The sequence below is a fragment of the Magnolia sinica genome, chromosome 3 (assembly GCF_029962835.1).
Source record: "Magnolia sinica isolate HGM2019 chromosome 3, MsV1, whole genome shotgun sequence".
Classification (NCBI taxonomy): domain Eukaryota; kingdom Viridiplantae; phylum Streptophyta; class Magnoliopsida; order Magnoliales; family Magnoliaceae; genus Magnolia; species Magnolia sinica.
Window position 1 is genome coordinate 111,878,627 of NC_080575.1, and position 19,710 is coordinate 111,898,336.

At 38.4% G+C, this 19,710-nt stretch overlaps 1 protein-coding gene across 5 annotated transcripts; it reads left to right on the top strand.

Annotated features, from left to right (window-relative positions):
- The first annotated feature begins 1,044 nt into the window (after positions 1 to 1,044).
- Positions 1,045 to 17,989, top strand: LOC131240738 (uncharacterized). Of its 5 annotated transcripts, none has more exons than XM_058239166.1 (5): positions 1,047 to 1,451; positions 3,547 to 3,703; positions 12,401 to 12,451; positions 15,285 to 15,377; positions 17,182 to 17,752. In XM_058239166.1, the coding sequence occupies exons 1-5, from the start codon at positions 1,303 to 1,305 to the stop codon at positions 17,224 to 17,226; spliced, it is 495 nt and encodes a 164-aa protein (XP_058095149.1). In that variant the 5' UTR covers positions 1,047 to 1,302; the 3' UTR covers positions 17,227 to 17,752. The 5 variants fall into 5 exon arrangements, with proteins under 5 accessions (XP_058095150.1, XP_058095149.1, XP_058095148.1 ...); XM_058239165.1 differs by lacking the exon at positions 17,182 to 17,752 and adding an exon at positions 17,794 to 17,986 and having other exon boundaries at positions 1,049 to 1,451; XM_058239169.1 differs by lacking the exon at positions 17,182 to 17,752 and adding an exon at positions 17,794 to 17,989 and having other exon boundaries at positions 1,308 to 1,583; positions 3,539 to 3,703.
- The last annotated feature ends 1,721 nt before the right edge of the window (positions 17,990 to 19,710 follow it).

Here is a 19,710-nt window from a genome sequence, read left to right on the forward strand (position 1 = left end):
TAATATTTCTTAGTAGTGTGGTTTTTTTTAACCCTGAGCCATCTAAGGGAGACCAATAGGTCTACCTTCCACCGGCACCTCGAGAGATTGATAGAGACGGCCCCACAGTCATAAAAGAGTCTCCGTAGAACTGGATTCATCAGTCGTGGCCCACATGAATACGGGTAGGTCTAAAATGTCAGGCTGGATCACTTACTATGCGGGCCCTATGTGTGACTTTAATCGTCATTACCGCGATCCTCACGCATCTATAAGTGTCCATTTCTTTTGGATGGATGATTTTGGGCAAAGAATCTCTACAATTAGTTGTTGTGACATCTGATGATCGGCTTGGATTTTTTTCACGTGTCACGTTGCATCGATTGGCAGCCGCATCTTTCGCTTCGACAGTACACGCGTTAAGTGTGCCCCGTGGTTTGGTACTCCAGACCATCGGTCTGTTGAGAACTCACGGACGCGGATTCCCTGCCAAACGTATACGCAGAGCTCCCTGCGACGGGATGCTATGCGGGGCTCGCCGTGATGTTTGCGAGATGTTTAGTACGCACGTTGGTAAAACGTATGCAGGTGAATTCCTACCGTTGAAACCTCCTCGGGTGGACGGTGATGTTTTTATAACATCCATGCTGTTGATAAGGTCGTTAGGATAAACTGAAAATACAAAAAGTTAGCCTGATTCAAAAATTATGGGGCCCATGCCTATTTCAACGGTGTAAGTTTTTTTTTTTTTTGTTAACTGGTTAGCACACCGTACTGTCGGTTCACGCTTCACTGTTAGCCACCCCACTAGGGAATCGATACTATGACCTTAGTGTTGAAACCAGGTATCCTTCTACCAATTCAACATTGTAAGTTCAATCCTCTATACCACTTGAATTTTAGATTTGCATCAGTTTTCAGCCCATATTCTGATATGACATGGGAAAAAATATGAATGGACTAGATTTCTCACAAACATCAAAGTGGGCACTCTTAGCTTTATGTTACAGGAAGTTCATACAAAACTCCGCGTGAGAACTTATATATATATATATATGATGACCGTCTATCTAGGGAACAGAAAAGTCGATCGCGAATGTTTCTGTTCATGTTGCAACCGGACGCAAAGGGCAAGGTTTGCACGTCCGAGCCACGACCTCTCAATGTCAGAACTAAAACGCGTATAAACTGTGCTGAGACGCGCGTATTCGTAGAAAGCATCAGCGGAGGAGACAAAGGCCGAAGGCGAGAAAGGAAAGCATCAACGGAGGAGAAAAGGAGAGCCTAGACTCCTCCATAGTCCTCCAACCACCGTAGAGAGAGATGGATGAGGGGATGACAGTAGCCGATGCGTCCGCCTCTCGTTCGACAAATCCGTCTCTCCCTTCTTCAACCCTCGCCACCAATCTCCCTCTTCTCTCTGCATTTCTTGCCTTCGCTACCGCCCAATTTCTCAAGCTCTTCACCACCTGGTGCGCACGATAGCATTACCCTCTTGTCTCTGCATTTCTTGTCTCTGTTTTTCTTCTGTGTGATGGGGCCTACGGATGAGCGCTCTGGATGTTGTACAATGTCTTTATCGTCATTGTCACTTTGCCATTCAGGTAGTAGCATTATATCTATCTCATCTTGGAAACTGTCGCTGTGGAATATCATCATATACCTGCGCGATGACAACTGATGATCAGGAATGGCAACATGGTTTACATTGTCTTTTCACTTGCTTTTTAGCCTTTGGGAGTACCGAACACGTTTCTGAATCTTTAGTGGTATCCAAGATTCTATTCTAGTCTTTCTTTTCATTTGGGCTTCGCTCGTTTTCACATCGATTTCGTTTCTTGTCATGATTTCTTTCATAATGTAACAAATGTGACTGACCAACGTGCCAAATCGAAAGTTCGAATTACAAAAGAGAAAAGATGCAGTGACTGTGAGCAAGCTCAACAATCCTCTAGTGTTATACTAGAGATCACCAATTCCTCCTCTCCAACACACTACCATAGAAAAACAAGTGAACTTCCTTAAAGAAAATATCTTTCAGTTGTTTCTTATTCCATAGGTCTATGCCTTATTTTTAGTGAGTGCTTACAAGATTTTCTCTTTGAGACAATCTCTAACATAATATAAGGAATTTAAAAATAGGATCCCTGCAAACTTAGATCTTTAAAATAAGAAAACCCTTAAACAAGAAAATCCAATGATATTTATTTTCTAACAGAAAGATCTCTAAAATAAGAAAGCACTTAAACAAGAAAATCTAATAATACTTGATTCCTAATAAAGAGATATTTACTAATATAAGGATATGAAAGAAAGGAGCTTAGAAACAAACTAAAAAAGGAAAGTAAGACTTTTCTTGTGCAGACGTGTGAAGAGTGCATTGTTAGATGTGGGGCGATTACATCAGTGGACCAGACTGTCTTTTGAACCAAGGCATGTTCAAAGTGGGGCTTGCCTAATGAACAGACCGGATTTCACATGTCATGGGTGTTTGCTCAGCTTTGTAGCATTCAAATGACCCTAATAGAGATACCCACATGTCAGATATAGTGGTAGAAGTAAAAAGGAAAAAATAAAAATAAAAAAAGTTTCATGAGCATGGATATTACATATAAAATAAGAACCTTGGCAGCATGTAAATAGGGAAGAGATGAATTTGCTGCAGTTTATAACAAATGCTCAATGCTTGGATGTCTACTCTCTGTTGTAGACACGACCTATTAATATTTACTAGATTAAAAAAGAATATGGCTTTGCTTTCTTGGCAATATCAGTATTGAAATGCGTGCAAACATTTGTATGTGGACAGGCACTTACATGCAGGCATTTGTATGTGGATGATTAGTTCCTTTTTTTTTTAATGCATTAATGTGTGCATATATATATATATATATATATATATATATTGCATGCACGTGGATTGATGACAATGATGGTGGTGGTGATGGGGCACATGAATTAATTATGTATGCACAAGCACCAAAGCATCCATACACTCAAACAAGCAAGAACACATTCAAACCCACACACATTGGAACAAATACAAACACCCATGCATATATGCAAATGCATACATGCCAATGTTTGTGCACATCTCTAATGTATATAATGCCAGTAGCAAATGGACATTTTTTGCCCATCCAATTTGTCTTAGGAGAATTTTGGCCTTTGAGATTTTGTGAAACATTGAATGAGATTTTTAAGATAAGGGTATTTATGGAATTTTGGAAATCTGCATGCTTATAAACCGACAACCGGACCTTATCGATGTAAACAAATGGGTTGGATTTTGCCTGTTTCTCCCCTGCTCCTTTTTGTGCGAGAGTAGCACGCTTCCACGTCTGGCATCATTTCCCTTCATTTTTCTCTCCCTTCCGAAAATCTCTCTCTATTTTTCTCTTCCATCCTCTCTTCACATGCGTTGCACTTCCCACTTCCTCTAGTGTATGTAATAATGTTAGGGTTATTTACTCGTGTTAGTTTTTCTTTAAATCTAGATATTGTTTGAGAAGCATTTTCTTTTTTCTCATTGATCAAGCATTCAATATGTCTATCCTAGACATGCAGGTACAAGGAGAAGAGATGGGATTCTAAGAGGCTGCTAGGATCAGGTGGAATGCCATCGTCACATTCAGCAACCGTGACAGCTCTTGCTGCAGCTATTGGTTTACGGGAAGGGACTGGAGGATCATCATTTGCCCTTGCTGTGGTTTTGGCAGCCGTTGTATGTACTTGTTAACCAGGTCTTGTTCATTTCTTTTGTATTCGTGTTGTGTTTGCTCATGTATTTTCTTGCCATTTGTATGATGAGTTTAGGTGGTATGAGATTGACTTCAAGAATTTGTTAAATTTTAATTTGAAATGTGCGATCCTTTTTTCTTTCTTTTCTTTTCTTAAAAAAAAAAATAATAATTCTGGGAGCTTGCTTGTTTGTAAAGCTATTTAATTCTCTATTTATTTTTTTAATGTTGGAGGCTCTTGTGATGATATAATTTAGCACTTTAAATATTGAGCTTTTGTTACTATTGGGGAAATTTAATCAGTGAACAGCATGTCAATTTCCTTATCTGGTGTACTGCACCCAGTTTGGACATGTGGCATGAATCGCATGATGATCCATGATCACCATTCATTGAGTGGGTTCCATCCTAAATGTATTGTTGTTTACACGTCGTAGGGATTGAACGATACTGCCCATCTGATTGGTGGAATTTTCCCTTTCAACGCTAATTATTTCCAATATTCTTTTCTACTATCCATTTGTAGGTCAAGATCAGATGATCAAGATGATCCAATCAGTAAGATTTTCATGTGGTAAAAGATTGTGGAAGCTAAATTCTCATCGAGAGTCGGCGTGCTTGTGATAGCGCTGGCCAACACACCAAAAGCTCCAGAGTTGTTGGGGGTGTTTATCCCTATATTCTCACTCTCCCAAGCAAACCTAGGCAAGTCCTCCCCGTGGGCAATTCCCGCGTCGCACAGGTCCCCGGATCGCACGTTCCCACAATGGGTCCTACCTCATTGCCATCCTGCATCTTATAGGCCCCACCTCGTGGGCTACCCCACCTCCAGTGTGGAGATACAGTGCATCCTTGCAGTCACACCAAGATGCCCTTGCATTAACTTGTACCTCCCACCATCTATTAATATTAGGTGGGAATTGCACAATCATTTCAAAATGGATTTTTGATAATTCAAAATTTGAGATGTTGCTAGATTCTTGCCAACATGGTATTAGGTAATCTATGCATGACTCTCCATGTGCTAGGTGTGCATGATGATCCATCCAGGTCTTGGACAGTTGTGCCATGAATCCAATTTTAGTTGGAGCTCACAATAAGGAATAACATGGAATGGACTACATTGAAGCTTATATTTAAGTCTTCTGACATTGACGACCATTTGTAGTCCAGAGCACTGGAACTCTTTCCTTGTAAATTTTGACAAGTCTTCTGATAGTGGCCATCATTTTCTGGCCTTGTTGGTATATCCGACTCAAATTCTATAGTGGAGATGGCAGTTCTTCAAGCTTGAAGGTGGTGGCAAAGTGCTACTTCTCGCCCGTGATTATAGAAGGAGATTTCTACAATGTTGTGAGCTGGGTCAGATCCAAATCTAGCGCTTGGAGGATAGACAATATCATACGTGGATTGGCTAATTTGGCAAGTGAGCAAGCAATGATTTTCTCTAAAGTAAACAGGTTTGTCATTGATTTGGCGGATTCTCTACTGAAAACAGGTCTTAGGGTTGATTCCCATTGTGGACGGGCAATACATACTTTTCTAGATTTAGAGTGTTTTTTTTTTTTCCCCCCAGTTTGGCTTGTTTGTAGCATCCTTTTTCTTTCGTTAATAAAATTTCATTCTCACCCTTCAGAAAGAAAAGAAAAAAAAAAAAAAATTCCTTGCCAAAACTATATATTTAAGTAGATTAGTTTTGATGGTTGCTCGTTTGGGAATCCAGGGCTAATCAAGGTGGGCGACATTACTGGTGACAATTTTGGGAACGTGTTGTCTTATTTAAGTCGATTGGGGTGAGCAATTGCAATTCAACAGAGGTTGTAACCCTTTTGTAGGTGCTTAGGGTGGCATTGAAGTTTAATCTCTTCCTGGTTATCATGCAAAATTACCGGAATGGTGTATCTTGGGCAAAAACAGAAGTACTTGCTTAGAAGGTGGTTGTTTGGCTTGATGAGGTTTTCAATCTATGTGCATAGTAGCCTTTCTCTTTCTCTCATGTTCCAAGAGAAGCATATGATGAGGCAGATAATCTTGTTAAGGGGGGGCTGACTAATTTTGACCTTGATATTGAAACTAGAAACTACTAACTCTTATAGTTTCTTATTATTTTCCATTTAGTGGCTGGTTCCCCCCCCCCCCACGATTATGATGCAATATAGGCGCTGACATCCGTTTTGTGGCACTTTTTTGGCTTTTCCGGACGAAAATGGCCCTCTGCCAGGCTGCCAACTGCCCCCATATACAATGATAAACAGAAGTTAAGAGGGCTTTTTGAGAATGGGGGTGTGAGCTTCGCTAAATCAACGATCGGGGCCACCCATCAATCGATCTAATCTGTTCACTTTAATCGAATAGCCGTGAACCCACAGTAAGGTCTTTTTAAAAAATGGAGCTATCTGCGATCCACAATTGCATTAACGCTATGAGTTAATTTCGAACTGCTTCTTCCAATGTGGTCCATTCGTGATGAGTTTTGCTCTCAAACTCGGGTAGATGTCATGAAATTAAAACCTCTTTCATGTGAATGGCTTGGATCTTTTACAAGACGATCCAGTGGGCCTCACATAAGTTGTGGGATGGGTTCAATATTTGGGTCCCTTGCGCGAGAAGGCCATTTAGCTTTTTCTTTCTATTTCTTCTTCGTTTTTTTTTCACGAGAGGGGACCACTTTGGTCGTTAAGACCGTAGCGACCTCCGTGACACCCACTCCGGTGAGCTTTCGGCATCATTCCCTTCATTATTGAGCTTCTAAGCGTTTTCTTTCTTTTTTTTTCTTTTTTTTTTCTTTTTTTTTTTTTTTTGGCTTCACTCTTCGACGTATAAGCTATGATCGCCAAAGTTATGTTTAAGTTAGGATATTAGTGGCTTTTGTGTATGTGTGTGTGTGTGTGTGTTTTTTTTTTTTTTTTAAATGGGTATTAATGGTGAGAGTTTGTGAAAGGGAGGAGGGTGTGACGGTTCCCTTTATAATTGTTTTTTTTTTTATTTTATAGGTATCAATAGAAGGAGTTTGTGAAAGGGATGGATTTTGTAATGGAAGAACGTTGTAGTGAATGAATTTTGAAATGGAAGAATGTTGTAATGGTGGATCGTTGATATTCACTGTGGATCGCCAATATTCAGTGAGGATTGTCATATTAACTGTGGATCGCCGATATTCACTGTGGATTGCCGATACTCACTGTGGATTGTCGAAACATACTGTGGATCACTGATTCGACCAAAAATGTCATAAATCCCTCATTACATCTTCGATTTGGGTGATCTTTTACTTGTTAGAAAGATAATTTGGTGAACTTTTAAATGACTTTAGAATCATCTCATTTAGACACAATATGATTGCCTAAAAGTGGCCCTAAAGTTCATCAAGGATTGTGGATTGCCAATACGTATTATGGATCGCTGATCTAACGAAAACGGTCATAACTCCCTCATTATGATAGTTATGACCGTTCATCCATTTCAACATTTATCACATTCATCCATTATAAAATTCTTCAATTTCAAAATTCATTCATTACAACATTATTCCATTATAAAATTCATCCATTTCATAATCTCCCATCATTCATACAAAAAAAAAAAAAAAAACAGTTATAAAAGGAACCACCACACCCTCCTTCCTTTTACAAACTCCCATAATTGATATCCACCAAATAAATAAATAAATAAATAAATAATAAAAATACACACACACAGAGACACAAAAGCCACTATCATTCTAACCCAAACCTATCTTTGGCCGTCATAGCTTTTACGTCGGAGAGTGTGACTGGAAATCTTCAAAAAAAATAATAATAATAATAAAATAAAATTTAAAAGTTCGCCAAAGTGGGTGTCATGAAGGTGGCAATGGTCCTAACGGCTAAAATAGTCCCCTCACGTGAAAAAACGAATAAGAAAGAGAAAAAAAAAAGGCTAAATGGCCTTCCCGCGCACAGGACCCATCTATTGAACTCATCCAACGTCTTATGTGAGGCCCACTAGATCTTTTTATAGAAGATCCAAATTGTCCACATTAAAGGGATTTTAATTTCATGCCATCAGCCCAAGTTTGAGGGCAAAACTCATCACGAATGGAACACACCAGAGGAAACAATTTAGAATTAACTCACAACGTTAATGCAGTTGTGGGCCACAGACAACTCCAATTTTATTTTTTTGAAATGACCATACTATGGGTTCATGGTTGTCCGATTAAAGTGAAGCGGTTAGATCGGTCGAGTAGTGGCCCCAATCATTGATTTAGTGGGGTCACACCCCCATTTTCAAAAAGCCCTCTCGACTTCCACGAAAAGCTATTGCACTACAAGAGGATGGCTAGCTGATGGGCATTTTTGTCTTGGAAAAAGCCAAATAGCGCCTAGAGGGCGAAAAAAGATATGGATTCAAATTTTGGTGTCAATGTCTTTATTATATCATAATTGAGGGCCATTTCAATTAATAACAACACACACACAAAAACCTAAAGTATCCTTAGACACTAATAAATAAGACTAAACACATAAATAGGACCAAACACCAAGACTAGGTGGGTTGTATAGTTGTACAACACACTCATATTCATTAACACTCTCCCTCAAGTTGGAGTATAGATGCCGTTGATGCCAAGCTTGAAATAGATGTGAGTAGACTGACTATGACTAAGAGCCTTGGTGAACAAATTAGCCAGTTGATCTTATGACTGAACATTTGGTGAGAGATTTCTCCATTGGAGACCTTCTCACGTATAAAGTGACAGTTGACTTCAATATACTTGGTTCTCTCATGATACACTAGATTGTTTACAATATGGGAGTCTGCTTGATTATCGTAAAATAATTGCATTAGTAGGTCCACTTCAAAGCCCATTTCTGTTATAGCCTTTTGATCCACACAAGCTCACACGTGGTATGAGCCATCGTCCTATATTCTGCTTCAGCACTTGATTAGACTACAACACTGTGCTTTTTACTCTTCAATGTTTCCAAATTTCCTCCCACAAACACGTTGTATCCAGTAGTAGACCGCTTATCAAATGGAGAGTCTACCCAATCTGAATTAGAATACCCTATAACCTAAAGATGATAATTCCTTGTGTACAAAATTCCCTAACCTAGAGCTCCCTTGAGATGCCATAGAATTTGAGCAACTGCATCTATGTGAGGCACCCTTAAAGAGCTCATAAACTCGCTCACCACTCTCACAACTTATGATTTATTTGGCCTAGTAATTGTTAGATAGATAAGCTTTCTGACCGATCTTTTATACTTTTCTGGGTCTTCAACCAAGTCTCATTGAGCACCACCTAGTTTATGATTTAGATTCGTTGATGTATCAACTGACTTAGTACTGAGAAGGCTTGTCTCTATGAACAAATCCAAAACATATTTTGGTTGAGACAGATTAATTTCTTCCTTTAATTTGGCAACTTCTATACCAAGAAATTATTGAAGATGACCTAGAGTTTTCATTAGAAAGTGACTTTGAAGATACTTCTTAAGTTCCTCAATCCCCTATTGTCACTCCTTATAACCCCAATATCATCAACATTTACAACTAACACGATTATACCTGAAGATGGAATGATTAGCATGACTTCGAACAAAACTATAGTTCAATACAACCTTACTGAACTTATCAAACCATGCACGTGGCGACTGCTTTAACCCATGAAGTGTCTTTTCTCAGTTTACATACCTTTGTTGACTCCCTGTGTGCACAAACCCAGGTAGTTGCTCCATACATACCTCTATGAGATCATGATGACGACACATTTTTAACGTTGAGCTGGAAGAGGGTCAGCCATGATTGACAACCACTAAAAGAATAACATGAATAGAATTCACCTTGGCACCTGGAGAGAGTTTCAATATAATTAATGCTGAGTGCTTGAGAATACCCCTTTGTGACCAAGCGGGTCTTCAATCATTCAACTTTACCACTAGGCTGAAATCCAATGGTTTACACTCATTGGCAACTAACAGTACATTTACTAGCGGAAAAACTGATTATCTCCCAAGTGTTATTTTGATAAAGTGCAGCCATTATCTTCCATTGCATGCTTGTACCCCTTACATACCAAGGCCTCTCTTTAGTATGATTTAGGAATAGAATGAGATGATAACGATTGGATAAATCTACGAGAAAGTGGAAGACAAGTATTGAAAGAAAACATATTTGGAGATAGGATGGTTTGTACATGCACACTTTCCTTTCCCCCAAACAACAAGAACATCAAATGAATCAGGAAATATAAGAGTCACTAATTTAATAGGCTCGGAAGAAGATATGGTAGATGGCACATCATGATTTGTTGTATTGTCTTCATGTTTTCGTTGTAAGTAGACTTTAAGAGGAGGTGCCACAAGAAGTGAACCAATGGAAGGGGGAGAGTGGATAGTGTTGTCTTCTGCAGGAACAAGCACATGCACCGATGGTGAGGCTTTCAAGTCAAGAGATTTACATGCTTTTGAGAAGAATAGAGTAGACTAAAAAAGACTCACATCCGTGCACACAAATTGTTTTTGAAGTGAAGGACTGTGACATCTGTAACCCCTTTATGTTCTGGTCTTCTAGAGTATCCAAGAAAAATGCATTTCATTGCTTTAGGATCTAATTTATCATGGTCCGATTCCAACTAATGAACAAATCATCGACATCCAAAAACATTGGAAGGCAAAGAAAACAATGGAACATTAAAACGGTTGAGGACATCCTATTTATCAGGAAGCATGTTGTTTGAACTGCATCACTCCAAAAAATTTTGAGAACATTCATATGAATGAATAAAGCATGTGTCAACTCAAGCAAGTGACGATTTTTTTGTTATACAGCACGTTTTGTTGTGGTGTGTGTGCACACGATGTTTAATGCAAGATACCATTCTACAACACCTCATTGTATTTTCTTTTGAATATTTTGATCTTTTGTTTCTGCTAAACCACTTATGGTGGAATTGAATCTATTTTTCAATATAGTCCTTGAGTGGAACTTTCTTGGATCACCCCTTGCTCAAAATGCTTATAACTTTCTGGTGAAACCTACCTATTTCTAGACACGCTGATTAAAAAAATCTATTAATAATAAGTGCATACCAAGGGGACCTAACCAGGCCAAGATGATTAAATTATTACAAATGAAGCATTTGATTTTGTATTTATTGCACCAACATATGACATTAGCTCTATCATTTGCCATCTCATCTACAAGATGTACCATTAAGCTCATTCTGTTTGAGTCTTGAAAACCTAAGTTTGCTTCTTGTGTTGCCTTTTCTTTGAACCATGAAAAGATAGGATGCATAAATGCCTTTCTAAATGAGAACTGGTCACCTACAACTGGCTCTGTGGCTCTGTGCTAACTTGAGCTACAAAACTTTTATGAGTATTTTGTCTTTAAAACATCCAATATTTTTTAAGAACAAAAGTTGAAACAAAAAATTGAATGCATAAAAATGGGTCGAGGCAGGTGGCTGGTTGTAGGTGATCTGCTCTCTATCTAAGATTCTAAATATCGTTTCCTTTTGTAAAGTTTGGTTTTAGTTTCACCATCCTCTGGCCTCTTTCATTACATGCATTTGAAATTGAACTTTTACCCTTGTGGTGAAGGCTTCGAAGTGTATATATAACATTTTTTTTGAAAGGTTCAAGTGCATATAACATTAGTTCAGGGATTTTCAGGCTTACCTATAAGAAAAGTTCCATGCTTTCATGTATGTCATTAATCTGTTGCATTATATCATTCTAACTTTAAAATTATTATTCATCTATGGTCTTATTTTATTTGTTTCAGTTCTATTTATTGCCACGTTGATTAAAATTGTTTTTAAACATTTAATAGAGATCATGTTATGTAGAAAATGGCGGAAATTGAATACGAAACTAAAGAGGATTGAGTCTGAAGGTAGGTACAGTTTGTAGTCAAATTCTCCTCTTCTAGATGTCACAAAAATGATGAGAAAATGCCCAAAATAGAATAAAGGGACTGACTGTTTCCAGCAACCTTCTAGTAGCAAGACTAGGAAATATCCAGAAGAAAACTGTCTTTAGTTGTTACAGAATAAGAATCAAAACTTCAATAGTCTATGAAATAATCAATCTTCAAAATGTATATCCATATAGGCCTTCATATGCAAGTTCCGTTATTTGTGTAGTAGTCCAATTAAAGGCTTGCTCTGGACTTTCCTTATCTAACTAAAAAATCTAAGGTCTTTACTTAGCCAATTAAGGCATCATCCCTTGCTAAACAAGATGTAATAGAAAAGGAAACTAAACAAGAAAAAATCTAAAAATTCTCATGCTTATGGGTCTTTTGGGCCATTTGGTTTGTATAAACCTTTAGATAGGACTTCTCGATTGGACTTGTGGACCCCACAATCCAATCAATTCTTTATATGGTCCATCTTGCAGGTTCCATGGATCAGTTGGATTTGGACCATTAAATGGGCTGTCCAATTGGTTCAAACAGGGCGGAACAGGATTTGTGTAGGTGACCAGTTAGTTGGGATAAGGCTATAAGGCTTAGATGATGATGATGATGAATTGGTTCAAATGGGTCCCATGGAATGATCAGATGCCCCTAATTGGATGATTTAGTGGTCAACCTGTGGTGGCGTCCACTCTTGAACCTCACGGTACATGCATTGGATGGGTGGATTGTATGCATCATCATCTGTAATAATTATTTTGATCTTTCTGCAGGTCATGTACGATGCTACTGGGGTTAGACTGCATGCTGGCCGGCAAGCTGAGGTAAATTCTTCCATGGAAGCCAAGTATGTTCTAGTTCTTAACAATTGTCCTTTCCTGGTTTCTCAATTGTACTTGTCTACGAAAAGTGGGACCTGAAGTTATCTGTTCTGTTGTGGGGTTTACTAGCAAGGGTTCTGCCTGTCAAAAACAGTAGCAAGGCTCGTGATTTAGATTGCACAACTGTTACTTGTCTCATCATCCCCCTAAAAAGAGGCATTTTGGTCAACACACGACCCTTTTAAGGGAAGGACGAAAATAACTCCTTTAGGGGAATGTGGAAGCGAGTTTGGGGTGCAGGCCCTGATGGCTAACCTTGCAAAATTCTTCTGTGATATGTCAATTTTGTTTCAAAAAAAGGATATGGAAGAGTGCGAAACCAGCTTTAGTGTGACTCTCACATGAATCATTTGAGTGGGCTATATCAGCTATAAAAAAAAATCATTTGAGTGTGCTATACTTATGTGTAATGTCTGCACGAGCATGATGTTGTCAAAAATCATAGTTTTGTCCTTTTATTCATAAAGTTTTACAGGTTTTTTTTAAATTTATCAACGAAGAAAAGTTTGATGCATAGTTAGAAAAGTTTTATATATATATATATATATATATATATATATGAAACTGTGAAGAATTTTATTGCACAAGACTAAAGGCCAAAAGACTAACATAAAGAAAGAAAAAGAAAAAGAAAACAAAGAGATTACAATTCTGCCCTACATTCACTAATTTGATCCACCCCGACTGCGTTTAGATGCTAGCCCATTCCCTGACCAATTCCAACTGTTCTGATGATCATTCCGATTTCTGAAAATACAATCTTTCCTTTCCAGCCATAAAGTCCAAATCCCAGCCAATAGACATAGCCGCCATATCTTCTTTCCTGCCTTTGCTTTTTCTACACCTTGCCAAGATCAATACAAAGCTTCCATAGAGCCGAGCATGACCCATTGAACAACAGAACTGCTAAAGATAGCCACCCATAGCTTTGATGCAACATCACAATGTATGAAGAGATGGTTGACTGATTCCTCCACTTGGAAGCACATAATGCATACATTTGGAATATTCATTCCCTCTTGTGTAAGTTGTCAACTGCTAGAATTTTATTTTGGCCCACTAACCATGACAGCACTGCCACCTTTGGTGGTGCTCAGTGCTCCATATCTCCAAATATAGGTTGTATGACTAATTTCAGCACTAATTGATTCTGCACTAATTTTCTGATAGAGGGATTTAACTGTTAACTTGCCAGATTTTTCTGGAAGCCATTTTAAGGAATCTCTTTGAAGCAGTTGTGGCTTAGCTTTCTCCAACAATCTTAACAGGGATAATGGTTCCTCCAGCTTTGCCTCATTTAGATTCCTCCTACATAGAGGAGCCCAAATTACTTCCTCACCATGAATTGAGTAACATCTCTCCACTGACATATTTATCTCTAGCAATATCCCCACTGGTTAAGTTATTTTATTCATCATGTCCCTTCTCAAATGCCTGCAGTTATTGCTGGCAAGGTTAGAAAAGTTGAGGGACTTCCTTTGGAGTGGTTCCATAGAAAATCAAAAGTTTCACCTTATGAAATGGGAGGAGGTTTGTAAACCATACACTCAGGGAGGGGAGGGTTTCAGCGATTTGAGCTCTATGAACCTTGCTCTCCTAGGTAAATGGCTATGGAATTTTGGAATTGAAAAAGGCAAATTTTGGTGAGAGATCGTTGCAAGTAAATATGGTCTCAAGGAAGAAGGTTGTGAAGTAAAACAGTCATCTCTTTATAGGACCTTGAACACTTGGAAAGTGATGGTCTCTCTAAAGTCAAAGTTTAAAGGAGTTTCTTTCTCGATAGCAGACAGTTCATGAGGCAGATTCTGGGAGGATATATGATGCAGCGACCAATCTTTTCAACAAGAATTTCCTAGTCTGGCGTGTTTGTCTCCTATCAGAGATATTAAAGTGGCCGATTGTTTTTCTTCTAGCGGAGCCTTTATGACTTGGGTGCCTCCGTGTAGGCAGGGTTTATCGGACAGGGAGTTGGATGAATACATTAGATTATTGGACCATTTGCATGCCATTCAAACTCCAGTTGGAGGCAAAGACTCTATGATGTGGTACATTCATAGTTCGGGGAGGTTCTTGGTTAAATCCTTTTACAGGCTGCTTCATGCGTCAAGGCCAAGTGACTCGTGTTCGTGCATATCATTTTTGGTTTTATGGTGTGCCTACCAAGGTTGCTGCATTCACATGTAGATATGTACACACGTATATGCATATCATTTCTGTTTTGTGTCCTTATCATTGTGTCATCCAGAAGCATTAATATTTCATTGTCAATTGGGTTCATGTCTGTGGAGACCAAACATTGAATCTTATCATGCAGATATGTACACATGTATATGCATGCTTGAGGCTGGAGCCGTTTAGGAAAAATAAAAGGAGTTTCCTGCTTATCAAAATGTGAGGAAAAATGATAAATGATGGGTTGAATACTGGTTGATTCATGATATCTTCTTCTTCTTCTTCTTCTTCTTCTTCTTTTTTCATAATATCTGTTTTGTATATGAAAATCTGCATTTACGTTTTCTGGGTTTTATTGTTGTTTGTCCGGTTTTGTGTACTTATCATTGCATTCTCCAGAAGCATTAATATTTCATTCACAATTGGGTTCACTTCTGTGGAGAGAAAACACTGGTTCCTATCATGCAAGTATCCATCTATGAGTATCTGCATGCTTGGGATATTTAAAAAAATTAAAAAAATAAATAAATAAATAAGAAGAAGTTTCTTGCTTATTATTTCATTAGTTTTTCATTGAGGTTATTGTATATGCTGTGAAATGCAGCTGCTGAATCAAATAGTATGTGAACTACCTCCAGAACACCCTTTATCTAACGTCAGGCCATTGCGTGAACCTCTTGGTCATACTCCACTCCAGGTATGTTATAAATGTAGCCAAGGTTGATGCTGCACCCTGCTTTCACGGTGTTTACAGATTCTTTCTATGATACATTGATGTGTTTTCATGGAGGTTACATGTATTTGCTTCATGTTAGATTGAACCCTTTCAATACATGACAATATTGGATTGACTGTACCCTTCAATCTACATTGTTAAGTGTGAAATGTGAGAATTAGAAGGTTTGGGTTATCTTTTCAGATGTCGTCGTGCTTGTTCTGATCATGGCAGATGCTCCTGGCTTCAATTTGCATTCAAGCAAGACATACTTACCAAAATATGATGAAAAAGAAAGATAATAGATAAACTAAGAGACATTGGCAAGAACTGTTGTACTAGTGGGTTCCACCATGTGTACAAGATCTAGTCTGTTAACTATGTGGGCACCACTATGTATGTGCCTTGACCCATAAATCAGAATAGTCCAGTAATCAGTGGGCAGGCACGTACATAAAATATCGACTGTTGGTAAAATCTTTTAACCAGCCAGTTACCGGAACAGCCTGATTCTTGGGCCATAATACATAGGCAGCAGAGCCCACCCGATGAATAACCCAGGTCTCGCACACACAGCTGAATTAGCATGTGTGGGGAGTAGGATTTGGGGTCCTAGTATTGGAAGTAGCCATCGCATTTCTCTTGCACTATTAGGCAAAATGTGCAATATCTTCCCTGTGCAGCAACTGCAATTACAGTGCCCCATAATCAAGCACGAATTGCTCCTTTGGGATCTCTGAACCACACTTATGAAGTTTCAAGTCATTAGTATACTCAAGTTTCATTTAGTTGCAAAAGCCAAACAATACATACGAACCCTGATAAACAAAAAGTAACCAGAACATTGGGGGACCTTAGGGACGAGTCATTTGTACAAATTTTAGAATGTTCCCCCAGAAACCGAGGGGGGTACTTTATAGGGCTAAAATCATTGAATGAGCATTGGTGTCCGCTAAACTATGCAGATGTAGTCTAGCTGGTCAACATTGGGGAGCATGGTTAATGCATGGGCATTTTCACACCAGGCTCGAGTGGGGTGGCCTATGGGATGTGGGGACACACTCGGGGTGGGTGGCCTACGGAACCCATGTGATTTGGGGCCCATGTGAGGTGGATGGCTCGTGTGAGGAAGAACTCGTGTGATTTGGGGCCCACGAGGGGGCATAACCCATGGATTTGGAGCCCACGAGGAGGGTTCAGCTGAGGACCTAACCTATGGATGTGGGGCCTGGGCTATTGAAATAAAGGGATTAATTTGTCATGCTCTATCAGTTTGAGCTTTTAGAGCAAGTTGTTTATTGTCCTGCATCAAATTGGTATCAGAGCGAGAGGTCTCGTGTTCGAGACTCCTCATCGGGGGTGATTAATGCAGGGGCATTTTCACACCAAGCTCGAGTGGGGTAGCCTGTGGGATGTGGTGGCACACTTGGAGTGTGTGGTCCGTGGAACCCATGTAATTTGGGGCCCGTGTGAGGCGGAACCCATGTGATTTGGGGCCCATGAGGGGGCGGAACCCATGGATTTGATGCCCATGAGGAGGGTTCGGCCAAGGACCTAACCCATGGATGTGAAGCCTGGGCTATGAGATAAACGGATTAATTTGTCATGCTCAATCAGTTCGAGCTTTTAGAGCATGTGGTTAATTGTCCTGCATCAATTGTGATTTTTTGTAATTCTGTATGGCCTGGTTGTCTCATAAATAAATAGTTACCTTTCAAGAAAAACAAATGTAATTTTAGAATTGAAGTTTTTAATCAATGTACTTCGTAATATATGGGCCAACCAGGTCTGTCTGCTCAGCCATGAGCTCAAATGCTTACCAAACTGTTAAAAAGTTGGTTCGACTCGATGAGTTAACCCTAGAGTCGACTGAAAGTCTGAAACCTGAGGTGAGCCCATGGACTCAGCTTGCTCGTATATTTTAATAAACTTGGTGTGATACAGTTTATGTTGGTATTTGGAAATTTTAGGTCAGCTTACTATATATTGTCTATCAGTGTTCATTTTTTTATTCAGGATTAGAGCTTGTAGCTCAATGGTAGACAGCGGGCACTTCACCATCAAGGTCTTGGGTTCAATCCCAGCTTAGCTATCAAAAAAAGGAAATTGTTTTTTTCTTTTTTCTTTTTTCTTTTATTTGAAAAGGTAGACAGCGACATTGAAGTCTCGGGTTCAATCCCAGCTTAGCTATCATAAAAGAATTATTATTATTATTATTATTATTTTGAAAAGGTAATGGAGCGACTGTCACGTGACAATACTTTTGTGGATTCCTTTTTCTCTTTCTAGTGACCAACATTTTTAATCACGTTAAATAAGAATTTTATCATGTGTTTAACAATTTTAGTCATCTTGATTGTTGGGTTTGATACTTCCTGCCTCAATTTGTATTTGACAGGTCGGGGCTGGTGCTGTTTTAGGATGTGCAGTATCCTACCTAATGAGAAATTCTCTGCCAGGTTGATTGTTAAAGTGCTTTCAAGGATTGAAATGGGATTGTCGACATTAATAGAACTTGTCAGGGCACTTCTAGGTAGCTTTTATGTGTATATTTATGCTGGGTGCTGTCACTCATTCAGCCAAGGAATGTGAATATACATAATATTTATACAGAGATATTTTCTTGTTTGGTTAGATCCTTATTTTCCAAAGAAATTGGCTTTTTTAATATCTTTAATTCGTTCTTTTTTTCCCCTTCAAATGGAAAATGAAGTATAAATGATATGTGTATTGCTGATGGATTCGACATTCAGCTCTTTTATTTGAGCTTCAGTAATGCATTCTAACAATCATGTTTCACCTTCTCTTAGAATTTTTTGAACATTCATTATAAGTAAGAAACCCTTCAGAAAAAGATAGAGATGATATATACACCCCCAGGGTCTCTACTCATGGCTCAGTGGTAGAGGTCATCGGTTTGAAAACCCTTGTGGTGTGTGTGTGGATATAAGAGTGTGCGTGTATTCACCTTTTTAAAAAACAAAATATCCGTTTTTATGGGTGCAGCCTTTTTTGTCATCTTCTATGTTCCATTGAGGGCCTGTTTGGATTGAAGGTAAACTAGGGCATGTAGAGGAGAGCAAAAGCATGACATAAGCTAGAGGTGAACTGACATGAGCGCTAAGGAAGCAAACCCTTTGCATTTGTTTGTTTTGCTAAAGACTAAGTCCGGAAAAATGCAATTCCTTTGCATTTACAACTTTTTGGATTACACCCAGACAATGTCTTTAATATCAAGTTTCGATAGATGTATAGCACCCTTGGGATGTGGAAACATATTGGGCATCGCATGGGAAATATTGAACATATCGTATATTATATCATTGTGGATCCTTACTCTTGATCAGGTGGTAGACTTTCAGGAGTTTCACCACCCGGTCAAAGGTTCGAGTATCCACAGGTGGTGAAATCCCACTATGGTGTGAGTGTGTGTGTGTTAAAATATATATATATATATATATCGTTGTTTTTAGAAAACATTGAAAAAGTGGTCGAATTTTTCAATGGAACTTCAGGGCATGGTTAAAAGACAACATTACACACTTAGGACTCAAAAGATTATAGCGATTAAGTACACGCAATAAGTTTTCTTTGTATAGGGTACTAAACTGTGTTGTCAAATAGAAGTGTTGCAACTGTATTAAAAATCAGTTAATATAAAATAATAAACAAAGAGATCACTAATAATTTTACAATTCATATCACTTATTAGCACATTCAATGTGTTAAAAATTGAGACTAAATATGTCCTACAATATATAGTGCATTTATTTTAAAAAATATTTTTAAAATTATTTCTTATAAATTTTAAAAATATTAAATTAATTTTTAAAAATAAATAATCAAGTATGGATGATGTTAGGATCAGTGTACGCTTATAAATATAAAATATTAGGCATATGTAACATCTAGTCAATATACTTGTTTTCAAATAAAAGTACTTAATTAATTTTCAACATTTTTTTTATCAAGAATATTTCAAAATTTTAAAAATGTTTCATTGATTTGTCAATCAGCTTCCAACCACTCTAATATGATTTTTTTTTTTTACCTCAAATTATGTCTTGTAAATATAAATTGGTTGTATTCCAACATTTGCATCCTATCAAACAGGCCCTGATCTCTGGATTATCCATTAAGAAATTTGATGAGAAAAGGACAAAGCTGTTGTCTACTGAGTCATTTGACTCAACCCAGATTCAGGCCCATTGGGGTTTTAATGGACTTGGTCTATGTTTTGCAGGTCAAATAAATAATTGGGCTGTGCGCAAGCAAGCCCATGGGTATTACTTGCAATAACCGACGGAAATTCACA

What these genes read in the sequence shown, in the direction of transcription:
- LOC131240738 (XM_058239165.1), top strand. Translation starts at nt 1,303, where the DNA reads ATGGATGAGGGGATGACAGTAGCCGATGCGTCCGCCTCTCGTTCGACA. An exon ending in CTGTGGTTTTGGCAGCCGTT is followed by an intron (nt 3,704 to 12,400) that starts GTATGTACTTGT and finishes ATCTTTCTGCAG; the next exon opens with GTCATGTACGATGCTACTGG. An exon ending in TTGGTCATACTCCACTCCAG is followed by an intron (nt 15,378 to 17,793) that starts GTATGTTATAAA and finishes TGTATTTGACAG; the next exon opens with GTCGGGGCTGGTGCTGTTTT.